This window comes from Pristiophorus japonicus, chromosome 8 (assembly GCF_044704955.1).
Source record: "Pristiophorus japonicus isolate sPriJap1 chromosome 8, sPriJap1.hap1, whole genome shotgun sequence".
Taxonomy (NCBI): domain Eukaryota; kingdom Metazoa; phylum Chordata; class Chondrichthyes; family Pristiophoridae; genus Pristiophorus; species Pristiophorus japonicus.
The window spans coordinates 100,853,925-100,870,656 of record NC_091984.1 but is presented as its reverse complement, the minus strand read 5'-3'; the positions used below and the strand labels follow the sequence as shown (position 1 = coordinate 100,870,656).

Here is a 16,732-nt window from a genome sequence, read left to right as displayed (position 1 = left end):
GCCAGTTTTGTTCATTATTTCGTTACCTGACCCCACACACCTCCCTTACAACCTTTCTGAGGCTGAAAACTTGAAACTTGTGTGAACCATTTTGTGTGTTTAAAAAAATATTTTTATCCTCATATATGCAGCCACTAACTTTTAATTTTAAACAGAAATCCTTCAAGGAACTCCTTCATAATTCTCCCTGCACAAGGCTTAAACTGCGTGGGGAATGTTTGATAATGAGACCTATACAAGTGTTGCAGCCTTTGACTGCAACAAGATTTGAGCCTCAGGCATCTCCAGCACTTGCATGGGAAGGTGCCATTGGAAGGACAATTAATAATCAGAATGGCGGAAGAGTGAACCAGGGTGTTACAGAGGGAACGGTTTCTTTGGGAGGGGAAGATACATGTTCGGTGGTTAGATTTAGTCAGGCCTGTTTAATCAGCCCTATAGATTAATTAACATGTTTCAGGGTTGTGAAAAAAAGTTATTTGCATCTCAAGCACATTTTGTAAAGTTAGGTAAATACTATGGCAAATGTTTTATTTGTGAGGCCCTGTCTCTTTCAGTACAGGTATTGGTAAGATGCTTACTGTTATCAATGGAAAAAGAAGCTTTAAAATTCTGAATTAGAACAATGGCATGCTGTACAATTTTATTTATTAAAAAACTTCCCTACAACAGTCACTACACTTCAAAAATCCTTCCTTCCTTGCTCAGCAAAATCAGCGCAGCCTGGGAAATAAAGCTGGAGTATTCTGCAACATGGCAACCCATAAAGCCATCAAAGAAGCTAGCAGATGAGGTTACACAATTTCAGTTTTCTCACTGGACTGATGAATATTTTCATTTTAGTTTTATTTTGATTTGTAGGGAAAGTGAATGATGCACATTCTCAGTTCAACTAAGTGTTAGAATGCATAAATGGTTGATGATTTCCTCAACTTTTCAACTAAAGCATATCATCCTAAAGAAAGCACTTGTGTGACATTATAGCACCAGACAGAAATATCACAGCAATAACAATTATTGTATATCCGCTTGAGAGCTCCAAACTTACTTTACTTTCAATTTTCTCTGTGCCCTCAGTGGTCTCAGTGGCGTTCAATCTCTAATATATAAAGGGAGGAAAGAGGAGTAAGAATAACAGCAATTTCATTAGTTGATACAGTATAAAAACCAACACTGAGACACACAGCATTACAGAAAAAACAAATAATAATCAGCAACTTTCCTCATAGTGCATCAATTCAAGCCAGCAACAGGATGAGAATGAAGGTATTTTCTCTGTGCAGCAGTTTCCTGCAATATGCTTCAAAGATAATTGTACTTGTACAGCAAATGGGAAAAAAAGACTGCAGAGCACCTAGGTACATTACAACTGCAATGGCTGTCTCTTTTGCAGTATCTAGATGAGATCCCTGAAAGGATCTCCACAGCCCTGTATACATGATGAATTTGCCACCCACAGTGCCTTTTCAGTTTCAGTCTGACTTATGAACATAAGAACATAAGAAATAGGAGCAGGAGAAGTCCATGCAGTTCCTTGAGCCTGTTCCACCATTCAATAAGATCATGGTTGAACTTCGACATCACTACACTTTGGCACTCTATCCTCATATCCCTTGATTCCCTATCAATCTCAGTCTTGAATATACTCAGCAATATTGATTGAGCATCCAAAACCCTCGCGTAGAGAATTCCAAAGAAGAAGACATTTCTCCACATCTCAGTCCTAAATGGCCAACTCCTTATCCTGAGACTGCGACCCCTAGTTCTAGACTCACCAGCCAGGGACAACAGCATCTCAGCATCTACCCTGTCAAGCCCTCTAAGAAATGTATACGTTTTGATGAGATCATCTCTCATTCTTCTAAACTTCAGAGAATATAGACTCATTCTGCTCAATCTCTTCTCAGCCCACTCATCCCAGGAATCAACCTAGCGAACCTTCGTTGCACCCCCTCTCTAAGGCAAGTATATCCTTCCTTAGGTAATGAAACCAAAATTGTACACAGTACTCCAGATGTGATCTCACCAAAGCCCTATATAATTTCAGCAAAACTTCCTTACTCTTGTACTCCACCCCCATTGCAATAAAGGCCAACATACCATTTGCCTTCCTAATTGCTTGCTGTACCTGCACGTTAACTTTGCGATTTGTGTACAGGGACACCCAAATTCCTGAGTACCAACATTTACTAATACTAAAGCAAAATACTGCGGATGCTGGAATCTGAAATAAAAACAGAAAATGCTTCCCTTTTGTTCTTTCCTCCCCTCCCCCTTTCAGTGCTCCTTAAAAATCTGTTCATTTAGAACATTCGCCAATTCTGACAAAGGGTCAGCGACCTGAAACGTTAATTTTGTTTCTCTCTCCACAGATGCTGCCTGACCCGCTGAGATTTCCAGCATTTTCTTTTTTTAACCATTTACTAGTCTCTCACCTTTTAAAAAATATTTTGCTTTTCCATTCTTTCTACCAAAGTGGATAATTTCATGCTTCTCCTCATTATACTCCATCTGCCACCGTCTTGCCCAATCACTTAACCAGTCTATAGCCCTTTGCAGCCTCTTTGCATCCACCTCACAGATTACTTTCCCATCTCGCTTTGTATCGTCAGCAAAACCTGGATATATTAAACTCAGTCCCCTCATCGAAGTCATTCATATACATTATAAATAGCTGAGGCCCAAGCATTGATCCTTGTGAAACTCCACTAGCTACACCCTATTATCCCAAAAATGACCTGTTTAGTCCTACTCTATTTTCTGTCTGTTAACCAATCCTGCTAATATATTACCCCCCGATCTCATGAGCCCTAATCTTGTCCAACAATCTTCTATGTGGTATCTTATCTAATGCTTTTTGGAAATACAAATATACTACATCCACTGGCGTCCCCTTATCTTCCTTTCCAATAGATTTGTCAAAAACAATTTCCCTTTCATAAAACTGTGCTGACTCTGCCTAATCATAGTGATTTCCCAAATGTCCTATTACCACGTCCTTAGTAACAAATTCTAGCATTTTCCTTATAATTGATTTCTCGCTAACTGGCCTACTGTTCCTTGTTTTCTCTCTCCCTCCATTCTTGAACAGCAGGATTATATTTGCTACCTCCACAGGACCTTTTTAGGATCTAGGGAATACTGGAAGTTCATAGTGAAAGAGGAGGTTGTGGAGATACTCGATATAATAAAAATTGATAAAGAGGAGGTACTAGATAGGCTGACTGTATTTAAAGTAGATAAGTCACCAAGTCCAGATGGGATGCATCTTAGGATGCTGAGGGAAGTTAAGGTGGAAATCGCAGAGGTACTGACCATAATTTTCCAATCCTCCTTAGATACTAGATACAGGAGTATTGCCAGAGGACTGGAGAATTGCAAATGTTACACTCTTGTTCAAAAAAGAGTGCAAGGACAAATTCAGCAGCTACAGGCCATGCAGTTTAACCTCGGTAGTGGGAAAGCTTTTGGAAACGATAATCAGGGACAAAATTAACAGTCACTTGGACAAGTATGGATTAATTAAGGAAAGCCAGCACGGATCTGTTAAAGGCAAAGTGTGTTTAGCTAACTTGATTGAGTTTTTTCATGAGGTAACAGAGGGATGATGATAGCAATGCAGTTGAGGTGGTGTACATGGACTTCCAAAAGGCATTTCATAAAGTGCCACATAATAGCCTTGTAGCCACAATAGTTGAAGCTCATGGAATAAAAGGGACAGTGACAGCATGGATAGGAAATTGGCTAAGTGACAGGAAACAGAGTAGAAACATGGAAATCGACAGCGCAGAAGGAGGCCAGTTCGGCCCATTGTGTTTGCGCCGGCCGACAAAGAGCCACACAGCCCTCGGTCAGTAGCCCTGAAGGTTACATATAAACCTATGAACAATGGCAGAAAGGTAAAGAGCATCCGGCCCAACCAGTCTTTCCCCACACAGCTGCGACACCTTGCACCGCAACATTCTACACTCTACCCACCCCCCCGCCGCCCGCCCCCCCAACTGGAGCCATGTGATCTCCTGGGAGAGGCAAAAAAAGATTAAAAACCCAGGCCAATTGGGGAAAAAAAATCTGGGAAAATTCATCTCCGACCCATCCAGGAGATCAAAGCTAGTCCAGGAGATCACATTGGCCATATTCGATTCGCTGCAGTACGTACCACCGTATCTGCGCCAACCAACAGGAGGCTATCCAGTCTAATCCCACTTACCAGCTCTAGGTCCATAACCCTGCAGGATACGGCACTTCAAGTGCCCATCCAGCATCTTTTAAATGTGGTGAGGGTTTCTGCATCCACCAGCCTTCCAGGCAGTGAGTTCCACAACCCTCTGCGTGAAGAAGTCTCCCCTCAAATCCCCTCTGAACCTTCCACCAACCACCTTAAAATGATGCTCCCTCGTAATTGACCCCATCACCAAGGGAAATAGGCCCTTGCTATCCACGATACCCAGGCCCCTCAAAATTTTATACATCTCAATGAGGTCTCCTCTCAGCCTTCTCCGTTTCAATGAGAACAAATCCAGCCTATCCAATCTATCCTCATAGCTAAGATTCTCCATTCCAGGCAGCATCCTTATCAATCTCCTCTGCGCCCTCTCCAGTGCAATCACGTCCTTCCTATAATACGGCAACCAGAGCTGCATGCAGTACTCCAGCTGTGGCCTAACCAGAGTATTATACAATTTAAGCATAATCTTCCTGCTCTTGTATTCTATGCCTCGGCCAATAAAGGCAAGCATTCCATATGCCTTCTTAACCACCTTATCCAGCTGGCCTGCTACTTTCAGGGATCTGTGGACAAGCACTTCAAGGTCCCTTTGTTCATTTACACTTTTAAGTGGCCGACCGTTTAATGTGTATACCCTTTCCTTATTAGTCCTCCACAAGTGCATTACCTCACACTTCTCCGAATTAAATTCCATTTGTCACTGTTCTGCCCACCTGACCAGTAAATTGATATCCCCCTGCAGTCCATGACTTTCCTGTTCATTATCAACCACACAGCCAATTTTAGTATCATCTGCAAACTTCTTAATCATACTCCCTATATTCAAATCTAGATCATTGATGTATACCACAAAAAGCAAGGGACCCAGTACTGAACCCTACGGAACCCCACTGGAAACATACTTCCAGTCACAAAAACATTCATCAACCATTACACTTTGCTTCCTACCTCTAAGACAATTTTAGATCCAACTTATCACTTTGTCCTGGATCCCATGGGCTTTAACTTTTGTGACCAGTCTACCATGTGGGACCTTATCAAAAGCTTTGCTAAAGTCCATATACACTACATCGTACACACTACCCTCATCGATCCTCCTGATTTAATTTTTTGAGGAGGTAATCAGGTTAGTCGAACACAATCTTCCTTTAAAAAATCCGTGCTGACTGTCCCTAATTAACCCTTGCTTTTCGAAATGTAGATTCAGGATTTTTTCCAATAATTTTCCAACCACTGAGGTTAGACTGACAGGCCTGTAATTACTCGGCCTATCCCTTTCTCCCTTCTTAAACAAGGGTACCACATTAGTAGTCCTCCAGTCCTTCAGCACCATGCCCAAATCCAAAGAGGATGGAAAATTATGGTCAAGGCCTCTGCTATTTCCTCTTTTACTTCGCTCTACAGCCTGGGATGCATTTCATCCGGGCCTGGGGGCTTATCTACTTGCAAAGCTGTTAAATCCCTTAATACCTCCTCTCTCACTATGTTTATTTCATCCAGAATTTCACACTCTTTCTCTACAGCAGTATCTGCACTGCCCCTTTCCTTTGTGAAAACAGATGCAAAGTATTCATTAAGAACCATACCAACATCTTCCACCTCCACACAAAGATTATGGTCTCTAATAGGCCCTACCCTTTCTTTAGTTATCCTCTTGCTCTTAATATATTTATACAACATCTTTGGGTTTTCTTTAATTTTACTTGCCAAGAATTTTTGATGCTCTCTCTTAGCATTCCTAATATCCTTTTTAATTTTACCTCTGAACTTTCTATATTCCTCCAAAGATTCTACAGTATTTAGCTGTCGGTATGTGACATACCCTTCCCTTTTTTTCTTTATCCTCCCCTGCAAGTCCCAAAACATCCAGGGGGCTCTAGAATTGTTATTCCCATTTTTTTTCTTTAAGGGCACATGTTTGGCCTTAGCCCTCCGGATCTCCTTCTTGAATGCCTCCCACTGTTCCGACACTGATTTACCTTGAAGTAGCTGTTTCCAGTCCACTGTAGCCAAATCACTCCTCAACTGAGCAAAGTTAGCTTTTCCCCAATTTGGGACTTTTATTCCTGGTCTATCCTTGTCCTTATCCATAATTAACTTGAAACTGACTGAATTATGCTCACTGACACCCAAGTGCTCTCCCACTAATACCCATTCCACCTGCACGGCTTCATTCCCCAAAACTAAATCCAAAACTGCCCCCTCTCGTGTTGGGCTTGTTATATACTGACTAAGAAAGTTCTCTTGAATGCGTTTTAAGAATTCCACACCCTCTATACCCTTCACACTATATTTGTCCCAATCAATATTAGAATAGTTAAAATCTCCTCCTATTAGTGCCCTATGGTTTTAGGACTTCACAGAAATTTGCCTACATATTTGCTCCTCTATCTCCCTCCCACTGTTTGGGTGTCTATAATACACACCCAGCAATGTGATTGCCCCTTTTTAATTTTTCAATTCGACCCACATGGCCTCATTTGATGAACCCTCTAACATATCATCCCTCCTCACCGCTGTAATTAATCAATACCACAATCCCCCTCCCTTTTTACGCCCCTCTCTATCCCGTCTGAAGATCCTGTAACTAGGAATGTTGAGCTGCCATACCTGCCCCTCTTTTAGCCATGTCTGAGTAATAGCTATAATAGCATACTCCGAAGTGTCTACCTGTGCTCTTAGCTCATCCGCCTTATTCGCTATACTCCTTGCATTAAAGAATATACCATTTAGCACAGAAAGATCTCCTTGATTACTACTTACTAACCCTTGTTTCCTCTGTCTTACAGATTCACTTTCTAAATTCTTGCTATCCAATTTCAGCTTTACTTCCTTCCCTATTGAATTTGTTCTCAGGTTCCCATGCCCCTGCTAAGCTAGTTTAAACTCTCCCCAACAGCACTAGCAAAACTCCCTGCGAGGATATTGGTCCCGGTGCTGTTGAGGTGCAACCCGTCTGGTTTGTATAGGTTCCATCTCCCCCAGAAGTGGTCCCAATGCCTCAGGAATTTACAGCCCTCCTTCCTACACCAACTCTCCAGCCACACGTTTATCCTCTATATCCTTCTCATCATCATCATCATAGGCAGTCCCTCGAAATCGAGAAAGACTTGTTTCCACTCTAAAAGTGAGTTCTTAGGTGACTGAACAGTCCAATTCGGGAATTACAGTCTGCCATGTATGTAACCACAATGTAACACCACTATATTACTGTATACACTCAACCTAGATGCACACCTTGACAACAAGGGGTGAACTTGTGGGACCCAATAAGGGAATTAAGGGTTACGGGGAGCGGGCGGGTAAGTGGAGCTGAGTCCACGGCCAGATCAGCCATGATCTTGTTGAATGGCGGAGCAGGCTCGAGGGACTAGATGGCCTACTCCTGTTCCTAATTCTTATGTTCTTATGAGACATTCCTTACCTGATCACACAGGTATAAAAAGGGAGGTCCCACGCAGGGTCATCGTCATTGGAGTCCTGTGAATAAAGAGTTAAGGTCACAGAGTGACCTTGTTCCCAGAATGTACCTCGTGTGGTTTCATACTGTAGAGTAAGGACTTTACATTAGCGACGAGAAACGGGAATTCACGACCCACGAGAATGGCCACCGGTAGCACAGAGGAATGGTACTATGTTGGGGAAGACTGGGACGATTTTGTCGAGAGGCTTCTGCAAAGCTTCGTTACGAAAGAATGGCTGGGGGATGCAGCGGCCGACAAGCGAAGGGCTCATCTTTTGACCAGCTGCGGACCAAAGACTTAAGCACTAATGAAGGACTTACTAGCAGCCAAAAAGCCGGCGGACAAAACCTTTGAAGAACTAAGCAAATTGATCAGGGAGCACCTCAAACCGGCGAGTAGCATACATATGGCCCAACACAGATTCTACACCCACCGGTGTCATGAAGGACAGAGCATACCGGACTTCGTAGCGGACCTCTGGCGTTTGGCCAGCCTCTGTAAGTTCACAGACGCCTGCAGGGGAGATGCTGAGGGACTTCTTTATCGAGGGCATCGGTCATGCGGGAATTTTCCGCAAATTAATTGAGACCAAGGATTTGACCTTGGAAGCGGTGGCGTTGATAGCTCAAACTTTCATGGCTGGGGGAGAAGAGACGAAAATAATATATGCGCGCAATTCTGCCTCTAACACGGCGATGGATCAGGGAGTCAACATCATCAATGCGATTCAGAGCCCCGCAGGCAGGCAGGGGCAGTCCGACACTACCCAGGCAGCAAAAGATCCCAGAGTAGGACTTCAACAGAGACAATGGCAGGCTGAACGGACATTCACCCCATCACAGTGGACAATGCGACCCGGGATGGGGCCATTGACACCTACTGATAGGGTACTTAAGAGCAGTCAAAGGGACAGTCAGCGCGGAATGCCTGACCATAGTCCCTTTGTTCCCAACAATGGAAACTTTAACTCATGCTGGAGGTGTGGGGGAAAACACTCAGCTAGATCTTGCAGATTTCAACAGTTTGTCTGAAGGAACTGAAATCTCAGTGGCCACTTAGCTCGAATGTGCAGGAGGTCTACAACCAGACTAAAATATGAGGCAGATGGACCAGAAGAGGGTTCTTTGAGGCAGGATGACTTTTGGGGCAAATCGATGGACGCCGAGATTCAGCAGGTCCATGAGGCGAATATTCACAGTTCATACACCAAAACGCCACCAATGATGATGAGGGTTTTATTAAACGGTATCCTAGTACGCATAGAGCTGGACACTGAGGCCAGCCAGTCATGGGCGTTCAGCAATTTGAGAAGCTATGGCCACTTAAAGCCAGTAGACCCAAATTAGCACGTATTGAGACACAATTACAGACTTACACTAAAGAAATCATTCCGGTGCTAGGCAGTGCAATGTTGGCTGTCACACACAATGGGTTAGTGAATCGGCTGCCACTCTGGATTGTCCCGGGCAATGGTCCCGCACTGTTGGGGAGGAGCTGGTTAGCCGAGATGAACTGGAAATGGGGGGATGTTCACGCAATGTCATCTGTGGAGCGAAGTTTGTGCTCACAAGTCCTACAACAATTCGATTCACTATTCCAATCTGGCGTTGGGATTTTCAAAGGCACTAAAGTATTAATATACATCACCCGGACACCAGGCTAGTGCACCACAAAGCCAGAACGGTGCCGTATGTGATGCGGGAAAAGATCGAGAGCGAATTGGACTGGCTGTTGAGAGAGGGCATCATCCCGCCTGTGGAATTCAGCAACTAGGCGAGCCCCATCGTTCCCGTCCTAAAAGCGGATGGCTCTGTCAGGATCTGTGGCGACTACAAGGCCACCATCAATCGGGTGTCCCTACAAGATCAATACCCACTCCCGAGAGTGGAGGACCTCTTCGCCACGATGGCAAGCGGCAAGATGTTCACCAAGTTGGACCTCACTTCAGCCTATATGACCCAGGAACTGGCCGACGAATCTAAACTATTGACCACCATCACCACGCACAAGGACTGTTCGTTTATAACAGGTGCCCATTTGGCATTCGATCAGCGGCCACGATTTTTCAAAGAAACATGGAAAGCCTGCTTAAATCCATTCCTGGAACGATCGTATTCCAGGGCGACATCCTCATCATGGGTCGAGACACCGAGGAACACCTCCCCAACCTGGAGGAGGTGCTACGCCAACTGGACCGGGTAGGCCTGCGACTCAAGAAGTCTAAATATGTGTTCTTAGCTCCTGAGGTTGAGTTTCTGGGCAGGGAGGGTTGCTGCAGATGTGATTCGGCCCACTGAATCCAAAACAGAGGCGATTCGACGAGTACCCAGGCCCTGCAACACATTGGAGTTGCGTTCATTCCTGGGACTGTTGAACTATTTCGGGAACTTTCTGCCGAACTTGAGCACGTTGTTGGAGCCGCTACACGTGCTCCTGCATAAGGGTTGAGATTGGTTTTGGGGGGACTGTCAGGAACGAGCTTTTGATCGGGCGCGAAACCTACTTTGTTCAAACAAGTTGTTGACCCTGTATGACCCCTGTAAAAAATTGGTTCTGACATGTGATGCATCGTCCTATGGGGTTGGGTGCATGTTGCAGCAGGGCAACCTCAAGGGTCAACTACAACCTGTGGCTTATGCCTCCAGGTCGCGCTCTCAAGCAGAACGGGGATATGGGATGGTCGAGAAGGAAGCGCTTGCATGTGTCTATGGTGTAAAAAAAATGCATCAGTACCTCTTTGGTAGGTTTGAATGACAGACGGACCACAAGCCATTAACATCCCTGTTGTCAGACAGCAAGGCTATCAATGCCAATGCATCAGCTCGCATACAGCGATGGGCTCTCACGCTGGCTGCTTATGACTACTCCATCTGGCACCGGACCGGCACTGAAAATTGCGCTGACGCGCTCAGCAGATTTCCACTGGCCACTACTGAGGGGGCAGCGGAGCAAAGCGCCGAGATGGTTATGGCTGTCAATGCCTTTGACAGCGCAGGCTCCCCCATCACAGCCCGCCAGATCAAAATCTGGACAAACATAGATCCCCTCCTATCCCTGATTAAGAAATGTGTCCTGACTGGGGATTGGGCGCCCGCACATGGAGCATGCCCTGAGAAGGTCAGACTGTTCCCAGATGGATGGATGAGCTCTCCATCCAAGCCAACTGCCTACTATGGGGCAGCCGGGTGGTTATGCCCCAGAAGGGCAGGGAGGCATTCATCAGGGAACTCCACAGCGAGCATCCAGGCATTGTGCTGATGAAGGCCATTGCCCGGTCACACATTTGGTGGCCTGGAATTGATTCAGACCTGGAACACTGTGTTCGCTGGTGCACGATGTGTGCCCAGCTGGGTAATGCCCCCAGGGAGGCCCCGCTCAGCCCGTGGCCCTGGCCCACCAGCCATGGTCACGCATTCATGTTGACTACGCGGGCCCGTTCATGGGTCGGATGTTCCTTATTGTGGTAGATGCGTACTCGAAATGGATCGAGCGCATCATTCTGAATTCACGCACGTCATCCACCACCATGGAAAGCCTACGTGCGATCTTTGCAACCTATGGCTTGCCGGACATCCTGGTTAGTGATAATGGCCCATGTTTCACAAGCTACGAATTCCGAGAGTCAGTACTGCGCCATTCAAGCCGGCCTCCAATGGCCAGGCGGAACGTGCAGTCCAAATCATTAAGCAAGGTATGCTCAGGATTCAAGGACCCTCCCGACAATGCAGCCGATCGTGTCTTCTGCTGGCCTATAGATCCCGACCGCACTCGCTCACGGGGATCCCACCCGCAGAGCTACTATTGAAACAGACACTCAAAACTCGGTTGTCCCTCATTCACCCAATCCTGACCAACATAATTGAGGGCAAGCGCAAGTCACAAAACGAGTACCATGACCGTAATTTGAGGGGGAGATGTATAGAAATAAATGATCCTGTATTCGTCCTCAATCACGCCATGGGGCCCAAATGGCTTGAGGGCACTGTAATTGACAAAGAGGGGAATAGGGTCATCGTGGTAAAACTCAACAATGGTCAGATATGCCGTAAACATCTGGACCAAGTAAAAAAAAGTTTTAGCATCGACATGGAGGAACCTGAAGAAGACCATGAGATGGAGCTCACAACACCGCCAGTGAACGAGCAACAAGAGCAATCAGAAGAATGCACAGTCCCTGCGGACAGCTCGGACAGGCCGGAATCACCACAGGTGGCAGACACTCATGTCAGTATCCAACAACCAGAACCCCAACTGCGGCGCTCCACGAGGGAGCGTAGACCCCCTGAAAGACTAAACCTATGATCCCAATAAGACTTGGGGGGGGGGGGGGGGGGAGAGGGGGCGGGGGAGGTGATGTCATGTATGTAACCACAATGTAACACCACTGTATTACTGGATACACAATCTAGATGCACACCTTGACCACAAGGGGTAAACTTGTGGGAGACACTCCTTACCTGATCACACGGGTATAAAAAGGGAGGTCCCACGCAGGGTTATCGTCTTTGGAGTCCTGTGAATAAAGAGTTAAGGTCACAGAGTGACCTTGACCCCAGAATGTGCCTCGTGTGGTTTCATACTGTAGAATAAGGACTTTACACAGTCTCTGTCACAGGTGGGACCGGCAGTCGTTAAAGGAAAGGTGGGTGGGTGGTTTGCCCACGCTCATTTCGCTGCCTGAGCTTGGTTTCTGCATGCTCTATCCTTCTATTCTTATACTCATTAGCACGTGGCACCGGTAGTAACCTAGAGATTACTACCATTGAGGTCCTACCCTTTAATTTTTCTCCTAGCTCCCTAAATTCCGCCTGCAGGACCTCGTCCCTCTTTCTACCTATGTCGTTGGTCCCGATATGGACCACAACCTCTAGCTGTTTACCCTCTCCCCCCAGAATGCCCTGCGTCCATTCTATGACATCCTTGATCCTGGCACCAGGGAGGCACCACACCATCCTGGAGTCATGGCCACAGCCGCAGAAACGCCTCTCTATTCCCCTAACTATTGAATCCCCTACCACTACAGCTTTTTAATTCTTTGTCCCTCCTCCCTGTGCAGCTGAGCCACCCATGGTGCCTTGGACTAGGCTTTGGCTGCACACCCCAGAGGCACTATCGCCCTCACCGGTGCTCAGAAGGGAATATCGGTTGGAAAGTGAGATGGACATACGGGGGGGACTCCTGCACTACCTGCCTAGCATTCTTCCTCCATCTGGTGGTCACCCATTGACCCTCTACCACCTGTAGTGATGACCGGTTGTTTTTCAGACTGGAGGAAGTTATGCAGTTGTGTTCTGCAGGGGTTGCTACTAGGACCACAGCTTATCTTGATATATATTAATGACTTGGACTTGGGTGTACAGAGCACAATTTCAAGATTTCCAGATGACACAAAACTTGGAAGTATAATGAACAGTGAGAAGGATGTGATAGACTTCAAGAAGATATAGACAGGCTGGTGAAATGGGTGGACATATGGCAGATAAAATTTAACACAGAAAATGCGAAGTGATACATTTTGGTAGGAAGAACGAAGAGAAGCAATATAAACTGAAGGGTACAATTCTAAAGGAGGTGCATCAACAGATAGATCTGGGGGTATATGTGCACAAATGATTGCAGGTGGCAGGGCAGGTTGAGAAAGTGTTTTTAAAAAAGCATACAGGATCTTAGACTTCATAAACAGAGGCATATGGGCTAGACTTTCCACTCGGTGGCCAAGGTCCCAAAAAATGGGCCTTGTTCCAGCGATGTGGGACTTCTCAGCCTTGCTGATCGCTGGTACAAGGCCATTTTTTTTTGTGCAATTTTCCACCTGTCCTTATCCCGGCAAAGTGAAATGGACAATGTGGTCTCACGATCGGCGAACTAAAATGGAAGTTAAAAAAAAAGCTTCCCTAGCAACGACCTTGTGCGCATGTGTGATTTTTTTTTTCGGTCATCACACATGCTCAGAGGCCGAAGGCAGAGGGAGGGGCCGGAGAGAGAGAGAGAGAGAGTAGTGGCGAGACAGAAGTGCAGGAGTTTAAAAATAAATAGAGTTTACAGTTCTCTAGTTTTTTGATATAAGTACAAAATCAAGGAGGTTATGATAAACCTTGATAAAACGTTGGTTCGGCCTCAATTGGAGTATTGTGTCCTATTCTGGGCACTGCACTTTAGGAAAGTTGTGAAGGCCTTAGAGAGGGTGCAGAAAAGATTTATGAAAATGGTTAAAGGGATGAGGGACTTCAGTTATGTGGATAGACTAGAGAAGCTGGGGTTGTTCTCCTTGGAGCGGAGAAAGTCAAGAGGAGATTTGATAGAGGTGTTCAAAATCATGACAGAATAGAGAGAAACTGTTCCCATTGGCAGAAGCTTTGAGAACCAAAGGACACAGATTTAAGGTGATTGGCAAAAGAACCAAAGGCAACATGAGGAAAAACTTTTTTACCAGCGAGTGATTAGAATCTGGAATACACTGCCTAAATGGGTGATAGAGGCAGACTCAATCATGGCTTTCAAAAGGGAATTGTATAAGTACACGAAGGAAATAAATTTGCAGTGCTACGAGGAAAGGGCAGGGGAGTGGGACTTACTGAAGTGCCCATGCAGAGAGCTGGCACGGTCTTGATGGGCTGAATGGCTTCCTTCTGTGCTGTAACCATTCTATCAAAACCAATGCATCAACTATCTCTGCAGCCACTTATTTTAAAACCCTAGGAGGTAAGCCATTAGGTCCCATGGATTTGTCCGCTTTTAGTTCCATTAATTTCTCTAGTACTTTTTGTTTATGAATATTAATTATTTAAGTTCCTCACTCTCATTAGACCCTTGATTCCCTACAATTTGCAGTGTGTCCTTTGTGAAGACAGATACAAAATATTTGTTGAACGTCTCGGCCATTTCCTTAATCCCCATTATAAATTCTCCTGTCGCTGACTCGAAGGCACCCACTTTTACTTCCGCTAATCTCTTCCTGTTTACATACTTTGGCAACATTTTAAGCCTTTTTTTTAATCTAATACTATTGTTAACTTCTCTAGCTAACCATGGTAATACCACTTTTCCAGTGACGTTTTTATTCTTCAAGTGAATATATATTTGTTGAGAATTATGAATTCTTTGTTCAAATATTTGCCATTACTTAAATACGGTCATATCTCAATCTAATATCCCAATCTACCTTAGCTACATACCTCCATAATTAGCTTTATTTAAATTTGGTAAGATCCTAATTTTGAACTTAACCACATCACTCTCAAACTTAATATAAAATTCGATCATATAATGGTCACTCTTCTCCAGAGGATCCTTTACTATAAAATTACTAAATTAATCCGGTCTCATTACATAATACTCGATCTAAAATAGCCTGTTCCCTAGTTAGTTCCTTGACATATTATTCTCGAAAACTGTCTCGAATGCATTCTATGAACACGTCCTCCAAGCTACTTTTGCCAATTTGGTTTGCCCAGTCTATATGAAGATTAACGTGTCCCATGATTGTTGCATTACCCTTGTTACCTGCTCCTATAATTTATTCAACACTATGATTACTGTTCGGGGGCCTATAAAATACTCCCACCAATTTTTTCTGCCCTTTGTTATTTCTTAGCTCCACCCAAATTAATTCTACATCCTGATTTTCTGGACTAAGATCCTTTTTCACGACTGCATTTCTCTCATCCTTTATTATCAGGGCTACTCCATCTCCTTTTCCATTTTGCCTATTTTTTCTGAAAGTCAAGTACCCGAGAATATTTAGTTCCCAATCTTGGTCACCCTACAACCACATCTCAGTAATGGCTACTAGATCAAACCCATTTATGTCTATTTGTACCATTAATTCATTGATCTTGTTGCAAATGCTTTGTGCATTCAGATATAGCGCCTTTAATTTTTACTTTTTACTTTCCCTGATGTGGCCTTAATCGCTAATTTCCTATTACCGTTCTTAAACTTTCTTGGGGGAGAAATGTGTATGTTTAGCGCCACACATTAGCACCAAGAGATGGTACAGCTTGTGGTACAGATGGTGGTATGTAACATTTGTTGAAGCCTTCACCACCTTGACCACTCGTGTGAAGTCATTAAACTTCTTCATGTACTGGGTGTGGAATCTGGGGTCCACAGTGCTGCCTGTGATGTGGTATGCTACCTCCCTCCACATAGTGCGGGACAATTGTGGCAAGAGCCTCCTGACTGTTGGTGGGTTCTCTTGACTGTGAAAACTAACGCCTCCAAAGCTTCATCAAAGCACCTCTGGGTTCTCTCTCGGGGGCGACAATCTGTCATAAGAACTTCTCCTCCAACAGATTGTTGGGGCAGCTGCATACCCAACAATGATGAGAATGAGATGCTGCAGTATCAATGAACCTCGCCTTTAAGTAATGAAAAATGCCTGTGGCAATCATGATTTGCAATTAGAAAACTCCTGAGATTGGTCCAGCTTTTCAGTTTAATGCCAATGAGCTTGGGTTTTTACACTAGGTTTATGACTGCAATCATTTTAATGAGGAGTGAGCATGAATTTTGTGTTCATGCTAGATGATTTTCAGGTGGCGCTACTTAACTATTTTAACCAGTCTAAACACTGCCCATTTCTTGGCTATAACAAATTTGTCCCTTCCCGACATAATCCGACTCGACCTAGGAGGGAACACCCGAGCAGCAGTGGGCAGTTAAAAGAGCCACCGCAGGGAGCAGCGCGAGCAGGTAAGAGAGGGCGACAAAGGCAAACAGGGCAACTACATTCAACATCACAGGAAGTCAGGGAAGTGATTGGTTGGTGAGTTTTTCGCTCTCTTTTCTTACTTTAAATTAAGGGCCTTAAATTAGGAGCTGGGATCAATAACTAAAAACAAAATCTAATTAATTAAATACATTATAGATGGCAGGGCAGGCAATGTGTCACTACTGCAACATGTGGAAGCTGATGGACACCACTGAGGTCCACGGCGACCACTTCTGCAGCAAGTGTCTGCAGCTCGAGGAACTTCAGCTCCGTGTTGCTGAGCTGGAATCTGAGCTGCAGACACTATCACACGTCAGGGAGGGGGAG

At 44.9% G+C, this 16,732-nt stretch overlaps 1 protein-coding gene across 1 annotated transcript in view; it reads right to left on the bottom strand.

Annotated features, from left to right (window-relative positions):
- axdnd1 (axonemal dynein light chain domain containing 1) overlaps nt 1-16,732 on the bottom strand; it is a gene marked incomplete at its 5' end in the record, with an annotated part of 368,202 nt that overhangs the window by 66,189 nt on the left and 285,281 nt on the right. The window contains one exon of the mRNA XM_070887184.1: nt 1,049-1,099. Coding sequence (XP_070743285.1) covers nt 1,049-1,099 — 51 coding nt within the window. The remainder of the gene's footprint in view (nt 1-1,048; nt 1,100-16,732) is intronic.